Genomic DNA, 18,573 nt, shown 5'->3' with positions numbered 1-18,573 from the left:
TGGCCGCCACCTGGACTTAACTCTGTTCAGCACGACTCTCTCGGCTCGGCCATCCAGACAGTTTTTTATCCAGCAAAGGGTATTCCTGACAAAGCCATTCCCCCTTTACGGTGGGCAGATCTTCCTTCTCCCAGTACAAATGTGTACAGTGTTGAACAAATGCACTGGTTTTGATGCAGATATTGTCCAACTCCTGACACTATTTTAAGCCAATACATGTTTTTAAATCACACTTGCTTTATGAATCAGTTCTTACTCAGTTAAAATATGAAAATACTAATAAGCAAAAAGTACAAAATTCCCTGGAATCACATTATCATTTTGGAGATGGTGGGATAAAAATGGAAGCACAGAGGATCTTAAGTAAATTTTCTTTTTACTAAGACCCCAAGTCATCACCAAACTGAGACACAGATGAGGAGCAGCTGTGAGAAGGGAAATTTGTTCTAGAACAGTCTATACTTATGCACTATAGAAAAAAGTTCTAAGGAAAATATCCCTTTCACAGGATTTTTGTTTCTTTGTTTTTACAAATATTATCATTCTGGAACACTACAGAAAAGACACATATATATTTAAGATACAAGACCGCTGAGCCATACTATACCTTCTTTAAGTAAGCTATAGCAGAAAAGGCGGGCTCTTTCCAAATCTCCCAACTGTCGACAAATTGCTGTATAAACTCGACATAGAGACTGATTGAAATTGTAATTTGTGCCCATCTTCTGAGCCTTCAGTTTATTGAGAATAACATGCAGCAAGGACTCTGCTAAATGCTATAAGGCACAAAAAACACTGTTAGACTATTGAGAATATTTGATAACATTACAGCAGTATGACAAGTAAAAAGAACTACTATCTTATTTGCAAAAATACTGTTTGCATACATACAAAAATGCAGAAAAGTAAATCAGAGGCAACCAATGAAAGAAAAGAGAGTGAGGAGCTACTTCCCAGAACAAACATGCATTAAACAGACACAGAGTAGGAATACTATTCTTTAAACATCAATTGTTTAGTTATGTGATTAAAAACTATCTTCCTCAGATAAAACATGAGGATAGGAATAATGACAGGTAGAGGAACCCACAATAACTCAACCAGAAGGAATGGAGCACCCTGACTTGGCTACTCCCATCGCTGTCACAGGGGAACAAACAGCATGCTGAGTCCCTTCCCAGATCACCTTCCACACTACAGGAGGTGGGGAGGGGGTATTACAATCTACAGTAACATGGGACTCAAAACAAGAAGCAAGGAAGGAGGATATTTGGATTGCGCAAGACCTACTACAGGATGTTTAGAGGGAGGGCTAAAAGTGGGAAGTAGAATGAGAGGCCTAGGAACCAGGTGCTGGAGAGGCCACAGGCTTAGACTGGATATCTCCAGACACAAGGGAGTCTGGCTGTCGGCTTTGTGAGGTTAAGCCAGCTACCTGATAGACTAGAAGTCTGAGGGTCAGATGCAGGTAAGTCCATAGGTCTGGACTGGCTGCCGGAGGGATGCGTGCGCACTTTTGTGCCTGTAAGTCTGTCAGTGCATGAGAAAAGTGGGAGTCATCTACTGGATAAACTGAGTGTTCGATGTTAGCTACTGGAGAGATCTATACTGTCTGTATATATCTATGTATTTTCTACTACCAGGCTTTCACCCTGACCAGCCAAAGTGAACAAAATGAGGTGCATACTGTGTGCATGTGTGCCCATTAGTACTTGGCCTTGCTACTGATTGAACCTGGAAACATAAAGCTGCTGCAGCCTTGCTTCTATAAAGTTACCAGATTTGGCAAAGATGACTTGAGAACTTGGTAGCAACTTCTGTGAAGAACTGAATTATGCTCAAGAACTGAAACAGGGCAAAATGCTGCCATGCATCAGTTGGTGAATAACTCTGTTGCAGACTACAAATTATCTATGAGAAAGATGGCAATTAAAGCTAATGTTTTTAACACTGATGGCAAGCAAGTGCTGAGAAACAAACTAATGAATGATTTTTCCAATAAAATTCATCTGAACAACCTGAAGTAGAATAATAAAGGTAAACATGGAATGAAAGGGTATGTCACTGTTGTATATACAATGCAGTTTATCTTATTTAATTGAAAAAAACAAACAAAGGTAATCAAACCTCACATTTTTACAGGAACTCCAATTGTTAATGCTATTCACTAAAAAATGCTGCAAAAATAAAGTGGCTTACGCATACATCAGGAAAGCAATTTACAAATGTTTTGGGCTTGGACACTAATGAACAGTAATTTCTTGTGAAGTTTTGTATTTTCTTAAGTTAAACAAGTCTAAATGCCTGATAACCTTTCAAGACTACACCTTGGCACTGCAGATTGCCTGAACAATTGAGAATTCACATACTACATACTTATACTCTCTTCATCTGCACAGAACTTATTATTAAACCACAAAATTATAAATTACCTTGTTTTTTATAGCAAATTCATAGACAACTTCTTTCTCTTCATCTCTCATTATTGGCATCTTTGAGATATTGCCGACATACACGTGACCTTTAATGACTGGTAACAAGTCAAAACAGGATTCAGCAATTTTCTTCAATGCCAAAGAAACTTTCTGGCAGTCAGAATCAATAACCTTCTTTACTGGTAGTGATGCTTCTAAACTGAAACTGCATGCTGAATCACTGATTTTACAGCTTGTGTCATGGAAAGTCTTCTGCATTTCAGAGGTTGTATTTTTAGTACTTTTGATAGCAGCAATATCACTGGACTCCAGCTTTGGTGGTTCACTGTCCAACCTCAGTCTCTTTGCACTTCTTGGCATAGATACTGGCAACAGCGTCTGTTTTTGAAGATGATTTGATGAGGTGGAAAACAATTGTTGATTTTGCACATCTTTGTCTTGATCTTTGCTGCTATCAGTTTTCAAATTGCTCCCAGTTTTAACAAAAGCAGTTGATGTAGATGCAATTGCCTTGAACCCACCTATCTGAGCCACAGGTCCTGGCAAACTTTGGCTGTCTGAAAAAGCACATCGGTTAAGCTGAATATTGCCTTTCAGAATGTTTAGTGTCCTTGCCCTTGCAGATAGCTCTGGATACATAGTGTCCAATATTTTCACTGAGTTTTCCTGAGAAGCACCTGGAGCAGCGCTATCAGTTGCAAACAGAGGCAACCTTCCTGGGACGGGAAGTGCATGCTTTGGAATGGAAGTACAAAATTTCAAAGGTGAGGAGCGAATCCTTCTACCCGTTGCCACTTCTGAGGGTGAGGGAGGAGAAAACAAAAGGGCAGATTTTACTGTTGGAGTGTCTGTTAAAGGAGACATGAGAGGAGGAACAGGAGTTTCACGTAGTGGGGATATCAAGTCATCAAGAGGGGAAAGCAAAGGGGATTGACCAGTAGAATACATTACTGGAGACATGGTACATGCAGCTTTTGGAGGAGTAGCAACCAAAGGCGGTAGCAAGGGGGGCAGAGGAGGACCCATCTCTTGCCTAATCTTATTTATAGTCTCAGTTGAGCATTGTGTTGGCATAGAAGTATCAGCATTTGCAAGAACTGTCTCAGTTAGTTTAGCTTTGAGACTCTTTGTTTTTCTTTTACCTTGAAACCGTCTCTTTGATAGCTTGGCATGCATTACTTGGGCAGCTGTCTTGGTTGAAAAACTCAAGATTTCAGATGGTTCTTGCTCTTTACACTTCAATTTACTGCTCTTTTTGAGAGCAACATCCACACATGGCTGTGAATCCAACATCCATAGCTTCTCAAATACTGTTTTTTGTGGCTCAGAAGGCTGCCTAACTGTTTGGCAATTGCCCTCTACATTAGATAGGGCTGGATTTGAAAGACAGTTGACAATTTTTTTTTTTCTACCACTACCATCTAGGATATCAGTGTTGTTTTCTCCTTTGTTGCAAGCAGTACAAGTTTGACTATGATTATATTCTTCAAACACTGAGACTCCCATATTAACACCATGTAGTAGACTTTGCTCTGTATTTGACTGAAGTTTTTCAGAAGTATTTGCTTCTAAGAAATTGCCGAGTGCTAACATTCTTCTATTTAATTTACTGTTTCTTACAGCCAGTCTGCAAGTTTCTGAGAATCTGGTTAACATCTGGCATTTATTTTTTGAAGCATTTGGCATCACAAGGCTTTCTTTTGATGTCCCAGTTTTTAACTGACTTTCCTCGCTGTCATTGATGCACCCAGCTCTGTTAGAATCTACCATGCATTCATTAGCACCCTCGTTTTTTTCAGAGGTTACTAATATACATTCTCCTTCCCCAAGCACACTTGATAACTCATTTGCAGTATCTGGAGAGGTATTTGTTTCACAGTGTGTATCTATATCCACCATAGTGTCTCCTTTTACTGTCAAAGTATTTCCTGGGTGCATTGTCGAATGAAGTTCACATGCTTGGTAATCAGCATCAACAATTGCACCAGTTTCCAGAGCACCCACTGCAATTCTCTGGGAAGCTCTCAGTTCCTTTCTGAACACGGGAACACATTCAGAACATTTTACATATCTAACTTTTTGTATAGAACAGTCTTTCTCTTCAGATTCATCACTCTGCTCTGACACATCAAAATCACTGTTAGACCTTTTTATGGCATTTTTCCCAGATGCCTCTAAACTATTCCATTCTTTGCTTACTCCCCCAGCTGTTAGTGAACCAGTTCTAGAAGGATCTGTTCTAACCCCCCATGTAGAAGTCCTGCATCCTGATTCTTGAAAATCAGACTTTTGGAGAAGAAAAGTATTCTTACTATAAGAATTTGCATCCAGGACCTGTGATTTAACAGATGCCTGAGGTTCTTTTTCTACTGGCTGCTCCTTCTCATCTGGAATTTTCACTTCATTTTTGTGTACGTACTCCCTCTCAGGGCAGTCCAGTTCTTTGCACAGGTCTTTTTCAGCAGACAGGATCTCAGCACCCTCTTCCATACTTTCTGAAGAACAGTTAAATGCACTACTTGTAACACAATTTTTATCTCCTTTGTTTTCCCATGTACAGGACAAAGCTGCCTTTTCTGTGAAGTTAGTTTCAACAAAACTGACAGCTTTCTGAAGATTGAAATATAGATCAGGAGGCATTGTAGATTCCAAGCCAACTGCTGCTTGCATAGGAGAATCTGCTTCTTCAGTATTTATACAGCCCATCTCCAAGTCCCCTTGAGTAGAAAAAGCCAAGCCATTATTAAAAGCCATTTCTGAAGTTGGCTGGCAGATGATCTGTGAAATACTGTTTTTCTTCACAACATTCTCTTGACAGTTAAATGAACTGGAACAAGTCTCAGTCACCAATTCCTTGCTTTGTTTATGTAATTCTCCTTCTATTTTATCATATTTAACATTTTCAGTTACCAAGAACTGATTCAGAGGTTTTGCAAATTGTGCCTGAGAAGTAAGATTACTTTCTACTAAGACAGATTCATTGGTATCCACTCTTTCTAACAGCTCACGGCTTTCCTCTCTGAAACCTGGATTAACTTTGAATTCAGTCTCTTGAGATTCAAACACTTCAAAGTTTTGAGTTTTGGACAACCCACATTCTAATGTACTACCAAGGTTTTCAGGTTGTTTTATTTCACCTTTTATTTCTGTAAAATCGAACACAGAGGATTCACACTTAGCTACACTGCTTTCTGCACCAATAATACATGCTGTCTTTGGTAGTGTGAGTATACTTTCCAAGTCTGACTTTCTTTGCGATAAATGACTACCGTTTTCTTCCTGGTGTGGTTTGCCTTTTAAATATGCCCCCTCCTCTATATCTACTAATTTTCCACTTTCTGCACTGTGGAGTAGCTCTGACGATTCAGATATTTCAAGTATACTTTCTCTGTCAAATTTCCCAGATAGTTCGATAGCCTCAGGTCTGGTTATATTCATGTCTTCAACTCTGAGTGGTTCTTCATCTTTTTGAAAGGCTGACAAAGCAGTTCTCTCCATACCTACATTTTTGTCCATGTCACCCATAGACAATGAATTTCTGATTCCTTCAATAGCAGATACAGGTAAGTAGTGTCTAGAAACTTTAACAATCTCTGGTTCACATTCCCTGTCTGCTTCATCTTGTACTGTTTGCACACCTTGTTTTTCCAGTGTCTCTTCACCTTCATGTTTTATTTCAGAGCACTGAGAGTGTGCAGAGATCTCCATAGCTCCAGTGTGTGCCTCAGTCTCCATAATTATCCCCTCCCCATCACACTGTGTCGTTAGGTTTTTAGGACACTTCTTTGAACTACTGAAATCAGAAAACGCATTCTCAGAGATCTGTCTCTCATTATTTGTCTCCGCGCAGAGTCTTTTAATCTGTATTGCAGCTGTTATTTTGTCTCCAGTTATCAACTGTTTCACGTTTTCTCCTACATGACTTGCCATATTAGTTACTTTGATTCCATTTTTTGATTCATTTTCAACTACTTCATTCTGTACCAACACACCAGATTTCTCTTCCGAATCTTCACCTTGAAGCACAATGCATTGCTCAGGTGACAAATGAGTAACATTTTGGGGAACAGATATTGCCCTGGGAGTTTCTATCTCTCCTGATAATGCATGCCTTTCAGCTTTCATTAATTCACCGTGCTTTTGATGTGTACTCTCATAATTAACAGCTCTGATTAAGATTACATTCTCCTCTGTTTGCTCTACCTCACTACATTTTCCCATCGGATTCTGAGGCTTGAAACTGTGCAACATAGAATCAGGTGAAGAACCTCCCCCTTCGCTGTCAATGTCCTCTCTACGTCCTTTCTGTTCTTCGATGGCTTCCAATTCATGTGCTGTTGCTTCAGTTAGTTCTCTCTTCTCAGTTTTCATGTTCTCTGAATTTTCCTCCAAACAATCTTTGTTAGTTTCCATGTTTGTTATTAAAGTAGCAGCTTCAGCTTGCTTTGCTTCAGCACCTCTCTTGCTTGACGTCTTTGGAGCAATATGAACATTCTTCTCATTCTTTCCATTCCAATTCAGGTTACATGAGATTTCTGCATCAAGACCATGCTCAGATGATTTGCTGTGTTTGTTACACTCCTCGCTGAGGCTGAGTACATTACAACTCTGAGGCTGAACTTGGTCGTCTTGTAAAATATCCTCCACTGCAGAAACACCGCAAGCAACTTCTTCATTGCTGGAACCTCTGACTTCTCCAAACAATATATCCTTTAATGAAAAGCACAAAGTTAACATTCCAAAGCCTGGTATCAATTTTAAGATCTATTTCTCTAAATAAATACACTGGTGGCCCTGACATGCAGTGATTTTCAGAAATGAAGGCTGATCAACAGAATTACATCCCTCTCCATCATTGTTCTTCACAGCAAATGGAAAGTACCTCTGAGAAAAGTCAGAGACTTCTTTACATACCTAATTGCACTCTAAGATTACTGGAAAACAACATTTGATTAAGTTCCCCTTCACTTTCAAGCTGTGGAACTTTGCTATGAAAGCCAACAGGAGTTGGAACTGTAAGTCTGCAACACTGGGAAAAGAAATTATGACAGCAGTTGAGATAGAGGTGACTTTGTTTTAAATATATTTCTGAAAAGTATGTTTTGCCCCTTTCCACAGGCAGTATGCTAGAAGGTAAAAAAGTATCCACATGGTGTAAACGCTCACACAGAGACATTTTCAGTGGATGAATAAGTAATACTGATACTAAAAAAAAAAAAAAAGCTCTGGAACATAAAATCATTATTTTTGCAGAAATTATATGACCAAGTTAGTGCCAAGTCAGACACAACCTGTTACTCACCTGTGCAGACAGTGGTGAAAGCTGTACTGGAGAAAGTAGAGCGGGGAGAGGCCTGGCCCAATTCAATATATCCATCACATTTCCCCCTGGGCCCTTTTGCTCCTGATTGGAGAAATCTGAACTGCTCTGTGACCCATCTGTCTGGATCACCACATCTACAGTTTTATCCTCTTCACCGTGCAGACATTCTTCAGCAGTCGTGTTCTCAACACAGTCACCTCCAGAAGGCTCAGTACTCACTTGAAGTTGCATGGCTGTTACAGAATTTTGCTTTCCAGCACTTTCTAGTGAAGAATACCAAGGTAGTGTTTTGCCGTCACGCTTCCTGATCTTTTGGTGGATTTGTACAGTTTCTAAGACATAAAAACATTGTTAAGAATTTTTCTACCCTCCCATTTTTCTTTAAAGAGATAATATATCATAGTAATAAGAATTAATTACCATCTTTTCAAGTGATGTTCCCACAGACTAGTAATAAGAAGCACTTACTGTCATTTTCAGAAATACTTTTCTTACAGAGAACAGATGTTGTTATTCACAAACAATTCTTTTTTCATGAAAAAGGTATATGTATGTGCAAAGAACTCCTCCCCAAACCACTTTCTGACTTGGATCATTAAGCCTATTCTTCCCAGTTTTTCTTATCAGGGAGAGCCATACTGGGTAGGACTGAAGGTCCATACAGCTTAATGATTTCAGTTTCATCCCAGTAACTGATGTTCAGGAAAAGAAGAACAAGTAGGCAGTGACATTCCCCACTTAGGCTGTCGTTGTCAGCTTAAAGCAACTTGCAGCTTTGAGACAGCAGCTGCACTTGCAGAGCAGTTACAATTACAGTAAGGGAGTTCTTAGCTCTTTTCTTAGTTTTATGATTGAATAAGCATATGTTTTTAAAGTGTTTGTTCTTTAAATTTCAATATTGACTCTAATCGTACAAGATTTTGTCTTTAATGATGTGACTTACTTAAAGCTGGACCCTTAAAAAAAACACTTTCTTAGAAGTGAGGGTCCCCCTGCAACATACCTATGCCTAAAGGAGTCTGAACCACTATGACAGGAAAGATACTGAGCAGTTGACAACCCTTCCAAGACAGTGTCAACTATACCAGTTTTACACAGTTAATCTATCAGATAGAAAGCATGTCCAAATGCTCTGTGTGATTCTTTGCACTGTACTTTTGTTTTGTTCCTTTTCAAATTACACTTTCTCTTATTACACCCATTTCTTCTGCACACAAACAGAACACATTGCCCCAGGGTATTCTAAACAGTAGAGACAAAGAATTTAAATATTGATTATAATTGTGATAGATACTTTTAACTGAAAAGATGGCCCAATTTTTCTGAAATTTTCATTCTATGATTTTATAAAAAGAAAATATGACCTCCAATAAAACAGCAGAAATCAACAATTCCAAAACCCCAGTGTGACACACAGAATTAAAACCTACTCTGTAGTATTTGTAATTCTTATACAACATTTATATGTGTGATCTTGTTTATAGTGCTCACAAACACTACTGCACACAGAATCAACAGTATTCAAGGATCTCCTATAATGCTTTCACAATGGCACATTTATTGGAAAAAGCGTGAATGGAAAGCCTGATGAGTCTTCCACTTTTAATACGTGAACATGTTCTTCAAGAAAGCCATTCAAAGTGGTATCAATATTGGTGGAACAGAGAAGGCACTGATTGTAATGCAAAGCTTTGGATATTTTACAGCACACTTGAGTGTACCAAGAAATCAGCCAAAGAGGTATCTTTCTGAAAGGCTAGATCCAGGCAGAGAGATGAACTGACTTTCTCTGGAAAAGATGCTTCAGCAATTCTACTATCAAGAGGATTTGCTCTCTGAGATGCAACCATTATAATACGGGACAAGAAATTAAGGCAAACTCATTAAGATCCTTTTTTTTTTTTTTTTTTTTGGCTAGAAGGTTGCATCTGTCAACACAAGCATTTTGTTATTATGAATCCAAGGTAAGGGTCACTTTCAATATAGGCAGAACAAGATGGCTCTCTGAGGCTTAAACAGGGAAAAAAACAAACCCAAAGCAACAGAAAATAAGATGTATTTTTACGATATCTAGCCACTCCAACAAAAGCAAAAGAGAGACTGATAAGAAGGGACTGTTATGGAAATTGCTCATTTTGTGAAAGTACTGTAGCTTCCTTGAAAAGATGTGAATAGGAAAGATGAAACAGGACTCCTGGAATCCAAAGCTCCCCTTCTCATGGATGGGAAGAGGATGATACTGGAACTCAATACCCCTGAAATCACCCATATTTCAAACTCTTCAGATTTTTGTGCTTGTTCTTATCATTTGATTGATCAAGAAATCAAATTCAGAACCTCAGAGGACAACTGCCTAGCTCAGTTTTGGAGCTGAAGCCACAGATCTGCTGCATTAAACTGGTGGGAGTGATGTTGGTAACTGGCTAATGAGCTGGTCATTGTACAGGCCGGTCAGTCTCACCTCTGTGCCCTGCCAGATCATGGAGCAGATCCTCCTGGGAACTATGCTAAGGCACATGGAAAATAAAGAGGTGATTGGTGACAACCAACATGGCTTCACTAAGGGCAAATTGTGACTGATAAATTTGGTGGCCTTCTATGATGGGGTCACAGCACTGGTGGATAAGGGAAGAGCAACCGACATCATCTACCTGGACTTGTGCAAAGCCTTTGACACTGTCCCATGCGACATTCTTGTCTCTAAATTGGAGAGACATGGACTTGATGGAAGGACCACTCAGTGCATAAGGAATTGGCTGGATGGTTGCACTCAAAGAGTTGTGGTCAATGGCTCAATGTCCAAGTGGAGACCAGTGACAAGTGGTGTTCTGCAGGGGTCAGTACTGGGACCAGTGTTGTTTAACATCTTTGTCGGAGACGTGGACAGTGGGACTGAGTGCACCCTCAGCAAGTTTGCCAATGACACCAAGCCGTGTGGTGTGGAGGACACGCTGGAGGGAAGGGATGGCATCCAGAGGGACCTGGACAGGCTGGAGAGATGGGCCCGTGCCAACCTCATGAAGTTCAACAAGGCCAAGTGCAAGGTCCTGCACGTGGGTCGAGGCAATCCCAAACATAGATAGAGAGCAGCTCTGAGGAGAAGGACTTGGGGGTGCTGGTTGATGAGAAGCTGAACATGAGCCAGCAAAGAGCACCTGCAGCCCAGAAAGCCAACCGTGTCCTGGGCTGCATCAAAAGAAGCATTAGCAGCAGGTCGAAGGTGGGGATTCTCCCCCTCTGCTCTGCCTCGTGAGACCCCACCTGGAGTGCTGTGTTCAGATGTGGGGCCCCCCAACATAAAAAAGACCTGGTCCTGTTGAAGCAAGTTCAGAGGAGAACTACAAAGATGGTCAGAGGGCTGGAGCACCTCCCCTATGAGGACAGGCTGAAAGAATTGGGATTGTTCAGCCTGGAGAAGAGGAGGCTCCGCGGAGACCTTACTGCAGTAATTAAAGGGGGCTACAGGAAAGATGGGGAGGCAATCTTTATCAGGGAGTGTAGTGACAGGATGAGGGGAATGGTTTTAAGCTGAAAGAGAGTAGATTTAGATTAGATATTAGGAAGAAATATCTTACTATGAGGGTGGTGAGGCACTGGAACAGGTTGCCCAAAGAAGTTGTGGATGTCCCATCCCTGGAAGTGTTCAAGGCCAGGCTGGATGAGGCTTGGAGCAACCTGGGCTAGTGGGAGGTGTCCCTGCCCATGGAACTAGATGGTTTTTAAGGTCCCTTTCAACCCTAACCATCATATGATTCTACGATTTCGGCACTTCTTAAGTGGATTCCACTGGTACACAATTTGAAACTATACTCATTGGGTTCTACACTGGTAGCAAATTTTCAGACTTAATGGGGTGAGGAGACAGAATAACAGTTTGCTTTCAAAGCTCTTAATAAGGCAGGTTACTTATCCCAGACAGTATCTCTATAGCCTGAGTTACAGAAAGCCAAAGTAGTTGAGAAAATAAAAGAAGAATAAAAGAAAAATCAGCACACTCTGGAGAGAGTACTACAGAAATACTAACACAGTTTCAAGGCACCTATTACTCTTGAGGGCAGTAGGAAAATGACATCTGTTATGTGAAGTTAAAGCGGTTCAAGTTTGTTGTGACTGTGCATGTGGATAGCTACTCATTATTTTTTTATTATACTTAGTATCACATTACAAAATTAAAGCTATCACCAAATTATATGTCTTGTTTCTCTGTATCACAAATATGAAAATTAATGCATTATTATCTGTTATTATTCAGGCAGGTATGAATGAAGAAAATGGTGGTAACAGCTCCTTAGATTTTACAACCCAGCTATGTTACCATGTGTTTGTTTCAGACTAAAAAGAGTGCTGGCATCCTGTAATTCACATTATATACTGCAGAGTTTATAATGATATAATAATTAGGGTACAAACATGAGAGGTGAGTTTAGACTGCTTAGAAATAGTCAAGAGCAGCTGATAGTAAAAGAATTTTATTTCTCAGTTGCAACAGCAGATTACAATCAGCTTTTGTTTAGAAGAGCATTCCAGTTTACTTGTCTGTTCAAATTAATATTTGCAGTTATTTTCAAATGTTCTATCACACACATACTTGACCAGGCAATTACCAAGGAAAGAAAGTCTTACAAAAAAGTGCTATGCAAATAGTACCTAACTTGATAATATCCCAGTAAGACTAAATTAATGCACTTGCGTATTAATAAATTCAGATTTACTAGAACCTACCTTCTGTAACAGTCAGTCTTCTTTTTTCAGGCCATGCCTTATCCTGAACAGAACCTGAAAAAAATGTACTAATATTTATTTTTAGTCAGAAAGAGAGAGAGCTTCAAGAAAATTTCAAGACTTTGCATCCCATCTCACCCAAGTCAGAAGCACTTTCCTGATTCTCTCTTTTTCCTGTTGCACTGTCAATGCACATCCAGAGTTCTTCCAACAAGAGCTTTATTTTTTCTGTTAAAATAAATATTTTCATAAATTGAGGAAAACCTCAATTGCTCAGAGAGCTGAGAATTTATGTTTCTTTGTTTTTACTCAGAAAACAGACATGCCTACAACAAAATACCCACAACAAAAATTAAAACAAGGGACACATGGGCATTTTAGCTCGAGAAATCCTAGATGCCACTGAGGGAATGGATCCTGCATGGGCCATAGCCACACAGCAGACTGAAGGAACAGATGCAGAATGCTCTAGCTTTTCCTTTCTGTAGTGAGGATGGCAAAAAGTTGTAGCATCCCCCACAGTAAAAGGTAAACAGCAGATCTGAATGTAGCATTCGTGAAACTGAACCACTTTCTAAAATAACTCAGGTGACATGAACATAAATAAGGGAGGAAATCTTTTAGGAAAGAAGTATTTGTATCACATTCTTTCTTTATGGCCACTCAGCAGTAACTCATCTCACGCTTACCATGGAACAGCCCACTAAATGTTTCTGAATTAGCAGGCCACAACATTAGTAGACATAGTGTGGAGTCCTAACAGCACCATTGCTAGGTGATGCCAACCAACCTCCTTCCAGAACCAGAAGGGCAGGTGGAAAGGGAGAAACAGACCCAAAAACTCAACAAAATACACAAGCTCCTCACCCTCTTACGCCACAACTATCATCAGATCCAACAGTCAGGAACGAAGACTATTTGTTTTGTGACAATACCATAAGACAAAGACCACAGCAAACTGCTACTATTTCATTAAGACACTTAGTAAAAAAACCTCAGCACATAAGAAGACAACCTGACAAATACTGTATGACAACTGTTAGCAACAGTAACAATTTCTCATTACTAATAAAGCCTTGCTGCTATTTGAAGCTCAAATTAGCTCAGATTTTAATTTTCCCATTTTGTCATTAATTAAAAAGTAAAGGATGAAATTAGGTACCGATTTAGTACAATCCAAAAGGCAGCAAAAATGTGTCAAGACACACAAGAACTGTCAAGGTCTACCTTTTTTCAGAAAAGTATATATTTTTGGCAACAAACTTTATATACAAATATTATAAAGCAAGAAACAGAACAGTGAAGTTCTTCTGTTGCCTGAAAATTGCCTTTAGAACTTCTAAACAATTCAAAAGTAATACCAGTATTGTAAAAGACTGCAAAAAATGCAAAAAAAAAATAGTTTAGAGGAAGTTTAGATGGAGTTTGCTCCATTACACAGTTAGATTCAGGTAATCTGTAGCAGATATTTTAGATCATTAGGGAAAAAAGTCAATAGGATAAGAAATAACTACACATCCTGGATTTCCACTCACATAGAAGGTTACACGCTTATCTTGTGTCTTTTGCTTTGTATCCTTCCTTTACAATTTCAATGAACTTCAAAGACACCAGGATTGTTTGCATTTTTCTCAGTTTGCATTCTGTTTTATAACTGCACATCAACTGACTTCACACACGCATGAGGCAGACTAGTCATTTTAATGAATCAAGTATTTTCGTTACTGCAAAACTGAAAATAGTCGTCCATTATGTTAGTCCTTTATCATATTTGTGTGTAACATATTTGTATCAACCACATCTGCTCTTACAGCATTTCTGGCAACATCCTCTGTTTCCAAAACTGCAACTCCAGAAGAGCTGCAATAAATTCATAATGGTTGGTTCTGCATGGAGAACAGTCTCGCAAAAAATCTTACCTTTGTCTATCTCTGTTGTCAAATCTTCACTTGAACTCTGGGTCTCCGCATGTTTAACTATTAAAGAGAAGAGACAGGGGAAAGGAAATGTTCAAATGGAACACCACCACACATAAATCTGAAGGAAATCAAAGGCGAACACTTACCTTTTCTGCACTTCTCTTTAAGTACACCATCAAGTTTTCCCTGTTACAATTAAATAATATTAATTTTTCATTCCGTACATAGTTTGTAGAGCATCTACTCTTAATTACCATGAAAACTACATCAACATTTCAAAGGTCATGCTTCAGCTGGAAAATTTCTATCTCTTGAGGTGAGTTGCTATTGAGTTACTCAATATCCCCAACAAATGTAATTTTACTATTTCAGTATCTCTATTACTAGTAGCTTCCTTCCCCCTCCCCCCCCACCCCCTCCAAAATACTAAAAGAATCTTCATCCAAAAGACCAGGAAAGTCTTACTTGTGCTTTCTTTAGCTCCTTTTCAAGCCTCTTCTTTTCTGTTTTCAGTTGTCTGAAATCCTGTGTATGCTTTGTCGCAGCCTCTTCAAGAAAGAGAACCAAAATTCAAGATAGAAACTACAATATAAGAGACAACTAATTTAAGTAGTATTGGTCACCAGTCTGCAAATCAAATCACCAGAAAAAAAACAGGTAGTGTGAAACAGAAATCTACTGAAGTTCTATTTTGGTTCATTAAGACAACAACTCATGAATACAAGTATGTCATCGTCCACTGCATAATTTCTGCTCTGAAGTACTGAAATACATTTATAACTTCTCTCACTTACATGCAAGAATGAAGAGTGGATCATACTGTAATGATACTGTACTGCAGAACAATATAGACCAAGTGAAAAAAGGGAATAAAATTTAAAATTAGGTGCAATGGGTTTTTAATTAGTTTTATTCTCTTATTTAAGAGGGCTCTGGTTCATCAATGAAAACACCACAGCCAACTGCATTAGAAAGATGTAGATAGCACTCAAGATTAATAAACAGAGAAGAGTACCTTAACTCTTGATGTCTAACAGGCACCTGGGAAGAGTGCAGATGGGTGGAAATAAAGAATACAGGGCAGGTAAATGAGGACTGAAGGTGAGGTTCCTAGGGAAATTCTCAAGCAACAGAGATACTTGAGAGAACTCCTGAGAGATCAGCTTGCTGATTTACACACACAGCAGAGAAAAGACAGATGGAACTTGCCTGCTGATCAGATCAGGTCAAAGGAGAGAGCATATCAAAAGAGCGAGCACTAAAAAGGCAGCTCTGGTGGTAGGCTGACAAAAAACAATCATGGGAAAATCTCAGATTGACAAAAGACACCAGGCTAATATAGAGGCTCTGGGTTATTTAATGAACACAAAAGAGAACAAAACAGATAAACTAGTCACTCAAATTGGACCTAAAGCAAACCACCTCACAGTATTTTGTTCTAGCTCTGCCAGAATTTGAGTTTTTAGTGGCAAGAGGGTATAAAAGCCTTGCTTCTCATCAGAATAAACACCCTGGACTTTACAGTAGGATTTGTGGGGTTTCTAACATTAAGATACAAGTCACTTAGTTCGCTGTACGTTTAACTGTGCTAAGCACAGCTGTAAGTGTGCCATGAATGAAAATATTTGCCTTTAGCAAGTATTAGAATGCTTTATGCATATCCACCCTCTACTAGCAAAACAAGAAAAACACAGTGCCAGGAGGCAAGTGCTTTAGCTCTACTTCAAACAAACCAAAAACCAATTGCCAGTATATTTAGAAATCAGAAAACGTGTCAGGATCACTACATATCCAAATATGATTATAAACATGAGTAGAAGAATCCTGCCAAGACTACCAGAATGCTGAAGCACACGCCCTGTGAAAAGAGGCTCGTTGACCTAGACTACTTGAGTAGATTGACAGGAGAAAAAAAAAACCAAAACAACAAAGAAACTTTAGAAGGGATCCAAGAGCCGCTATTCTGTACCTACAAGGAGGTATCAAGAAGACGCAACGAGACTGTTCAGTGGTGCATGAAGACATCAGGCGTAAGTTGAAACAAGAGAGTTGGCTTTCACCACAAAGACAGTCATGCAGTGAGGCAGGTTGCCTGGACAGGCTGGGCAGGCTCCATACTTCAAGGTTTTCACGACCAGAAGTTCCCTTTCAACTTAATTTACACCATGTGCCTAAGATACTCAACAAAAACCATTTTGCAGAAGGGCTGATGTAATTCAGAGACTGAGCGCCATGCACAGTACTGCCCTGCCCTGTTCCTTGGGGCCTCAGAGTCAGCAAGCCGCAATTACTTCTGTGGATAAAACAGGAATCAAGAGATGGAGTAGGACAACAGCACAGTAACGCAATGTAGAAAGTTACCTTCAAGTTTCTTCACTTTTGCTTCCAGCTTCTTTCTCCTGTTAAAAAGAAGGCATTAATACACCATTTTTGGATAGAATCATGTTGCACAAAATGTCAGGGAAAAAAAATTTAGCCATTTCAAAGAAAACACACTTCCTAGACCCAGTACCCGTGATACCAATGCGTCCCTGAAGTTGAAAACTTAAATCAGTGGCATGTTGCTGACATTCTCACACGAACAGCTGGATCTGTTACAAAGGCAGAGTTTGCTTACTTAAAGAGAGTCAGTCCACTAATCCAGGTACATAAATATACCTTCAGCTACAACTTGGATTTACAAACACAGCCTGAGAAAACTGGATTCTAGTTTTTGCATTTCTATGATGTAATGCAGACAGGTTAGTTTTACTCCTTAAAAACAACTAAACCTTGCTTAAAATTAATAAGACCTAAGAAATGAGACAATCGGGAATAGCCTTCAGAATCACTTATGTCCCACAGCTTTTTGTTCAGAATATCCTAGTGTTTACTAAAGCCAAACCAAAAATCTGATGCATCTTGAACAATTTTGACTTCAGCATTTCCAACCCTACCTTATACGTAAAACATAAACAGGAAAATAAAATTGGAAAAATAAAAAAAAGTAAACACTTGTTTATTTCCTTCTGTTAAACTCCAGTATACCAGAAACAGTTTTTAAACTCTTGTGGTAAGTAAAGGAACTCTGTCCAAACAAACACAAGCCACCAACGCTCATTGATCAGTTTCATGAACAAGAACACAGTTCATCCATTCCTCATATTAAAATTTGTAAAATGGATTGAGATTTACAACCTAAGCCTTTCTGGGTGTGCAGGCTTTAATCATCACTTCAGACATTAACTGGAATACATTTGAAAACCCACTCAGAAATAGGATGATTAATCATGTTGACCATGTTCAGTAGTCAAAGCAAGCTCATACTTAACTCTCTTCATACTCAGATGACGGTTTTGACAGTCAACACATAGGTGAGAATTTTATTTAAAAATGCTCTTTAAAAAAAAAAAAAGAAAAAAGGGGGGGTGTCCTTTGAAAAACAGCAAGCAACAAACTTCTGCTTTTCTGTAGATATCTTCTGACAAGTGCACAGAAGTACTACATCTACAAGGTACGGACATTGGAAGCATGGACAGGCAACACAGGAGGACTACCAAGGTGCAATTTGCCATGACACGGAGAAGATTCATGTAGCCAGAGCTCAATTAAGTGTTCAAGCTGGCCGGTACTCTGAAAGACAATGAAAACTGCTTTTTGAAATATGTTAACAGCAAAAAGAGTATCAGAGATAACATTGGCCCATTACTTGATGAGGTTGGTCACTGAACAAATACAGACACAGACGAAGCAGAGACGTTTAATGCCTTCTTCACCTCTGTCTCTAAAAGAGAGACTGAAATAGCTGGCCGATGTTATCATGGGACCTCTCTCCACTATTTTTCAACAGGCTCAGGAGTCTGGAGAGGTCCCAGTTGACTGCAAGCTGGCAAATGTTGTCCCAGTTTTCAAGAAGTGCAAGAGGGAAGGCCCTGGGAATTACATGCCTGTCAGTCTCACTCCAGTGGCAGGTAAAATTCTGGAGAAGGTTCTTCTGAGAGTTACTGAAAAACACTTCAGTGATGATCCACTCATTGGTCATAGTCAACAGGGGTTCACAAGGGGAAAGTCCTGTTTAACTGATTTCTTTTGGCAAAAAGTTCACCCATCTAGTTGACCAAGGGAAGCCAGTAGATGTCAGGTTTTCTTTTCATTTTAGCAAAGCCTTTGATACTGTCTCTCACAGCATCCTTCT

General features: G+C 39.4%; 1 protein-coding gene across 1 annotated transcript; it reads right to left on the bottom strand.

Annotated features, from left to right (window-relative positions):
- Positions 1-607: 607 nt before the first annotated feature.
- On the bottom strand, positions 608-18,011 carry ICE1 (interactor of little elongator complex ELL subunit 1; the record flags this gene model as incomplete). The annotated part of the gene is made up of 10 exons (XM_010087999.1): positions 608-776; positions 2,433-7,145; positions 7,738-8,090; positions 12,481-12,534; positions 12,619-12,708; positions 14,400-14,456; positions 14,546-14,585; positions 14,865-14,947; positions 16,761-16,798; positions 17,890-18,011. Coding segments are annotated over 10 exons (5,719 nt in total), but the record flags the coding sequence as incomplete, so codon positions are not given.
- Between the last annotated feature and the right edge of the window lie 562 nt (positions 18,012-18,573).

The sequence above is a fragment of the Pterocles gutturalis genome, unplaced genomic scaffold (genome assembly GCF_000699245.1).
Source record: "Pterocles gutturalis isolate BGI_N339 unplaced genomic scaffold, ASM69924v1 scaffold45886, whole genome shotgun sequence".
Classification (NCBI taxonomy): Eukaryota; Metazoa; Chordata; class Aves; order Pterocliformes; family Pteroclidae; genus Pterocles; species Pterocles gutturalis.
The sequence above is the reverse complement of the archived record's forward strand: the minus strand, read 5'-3'. Positions and strand labels throughout refer to the sequence as shown.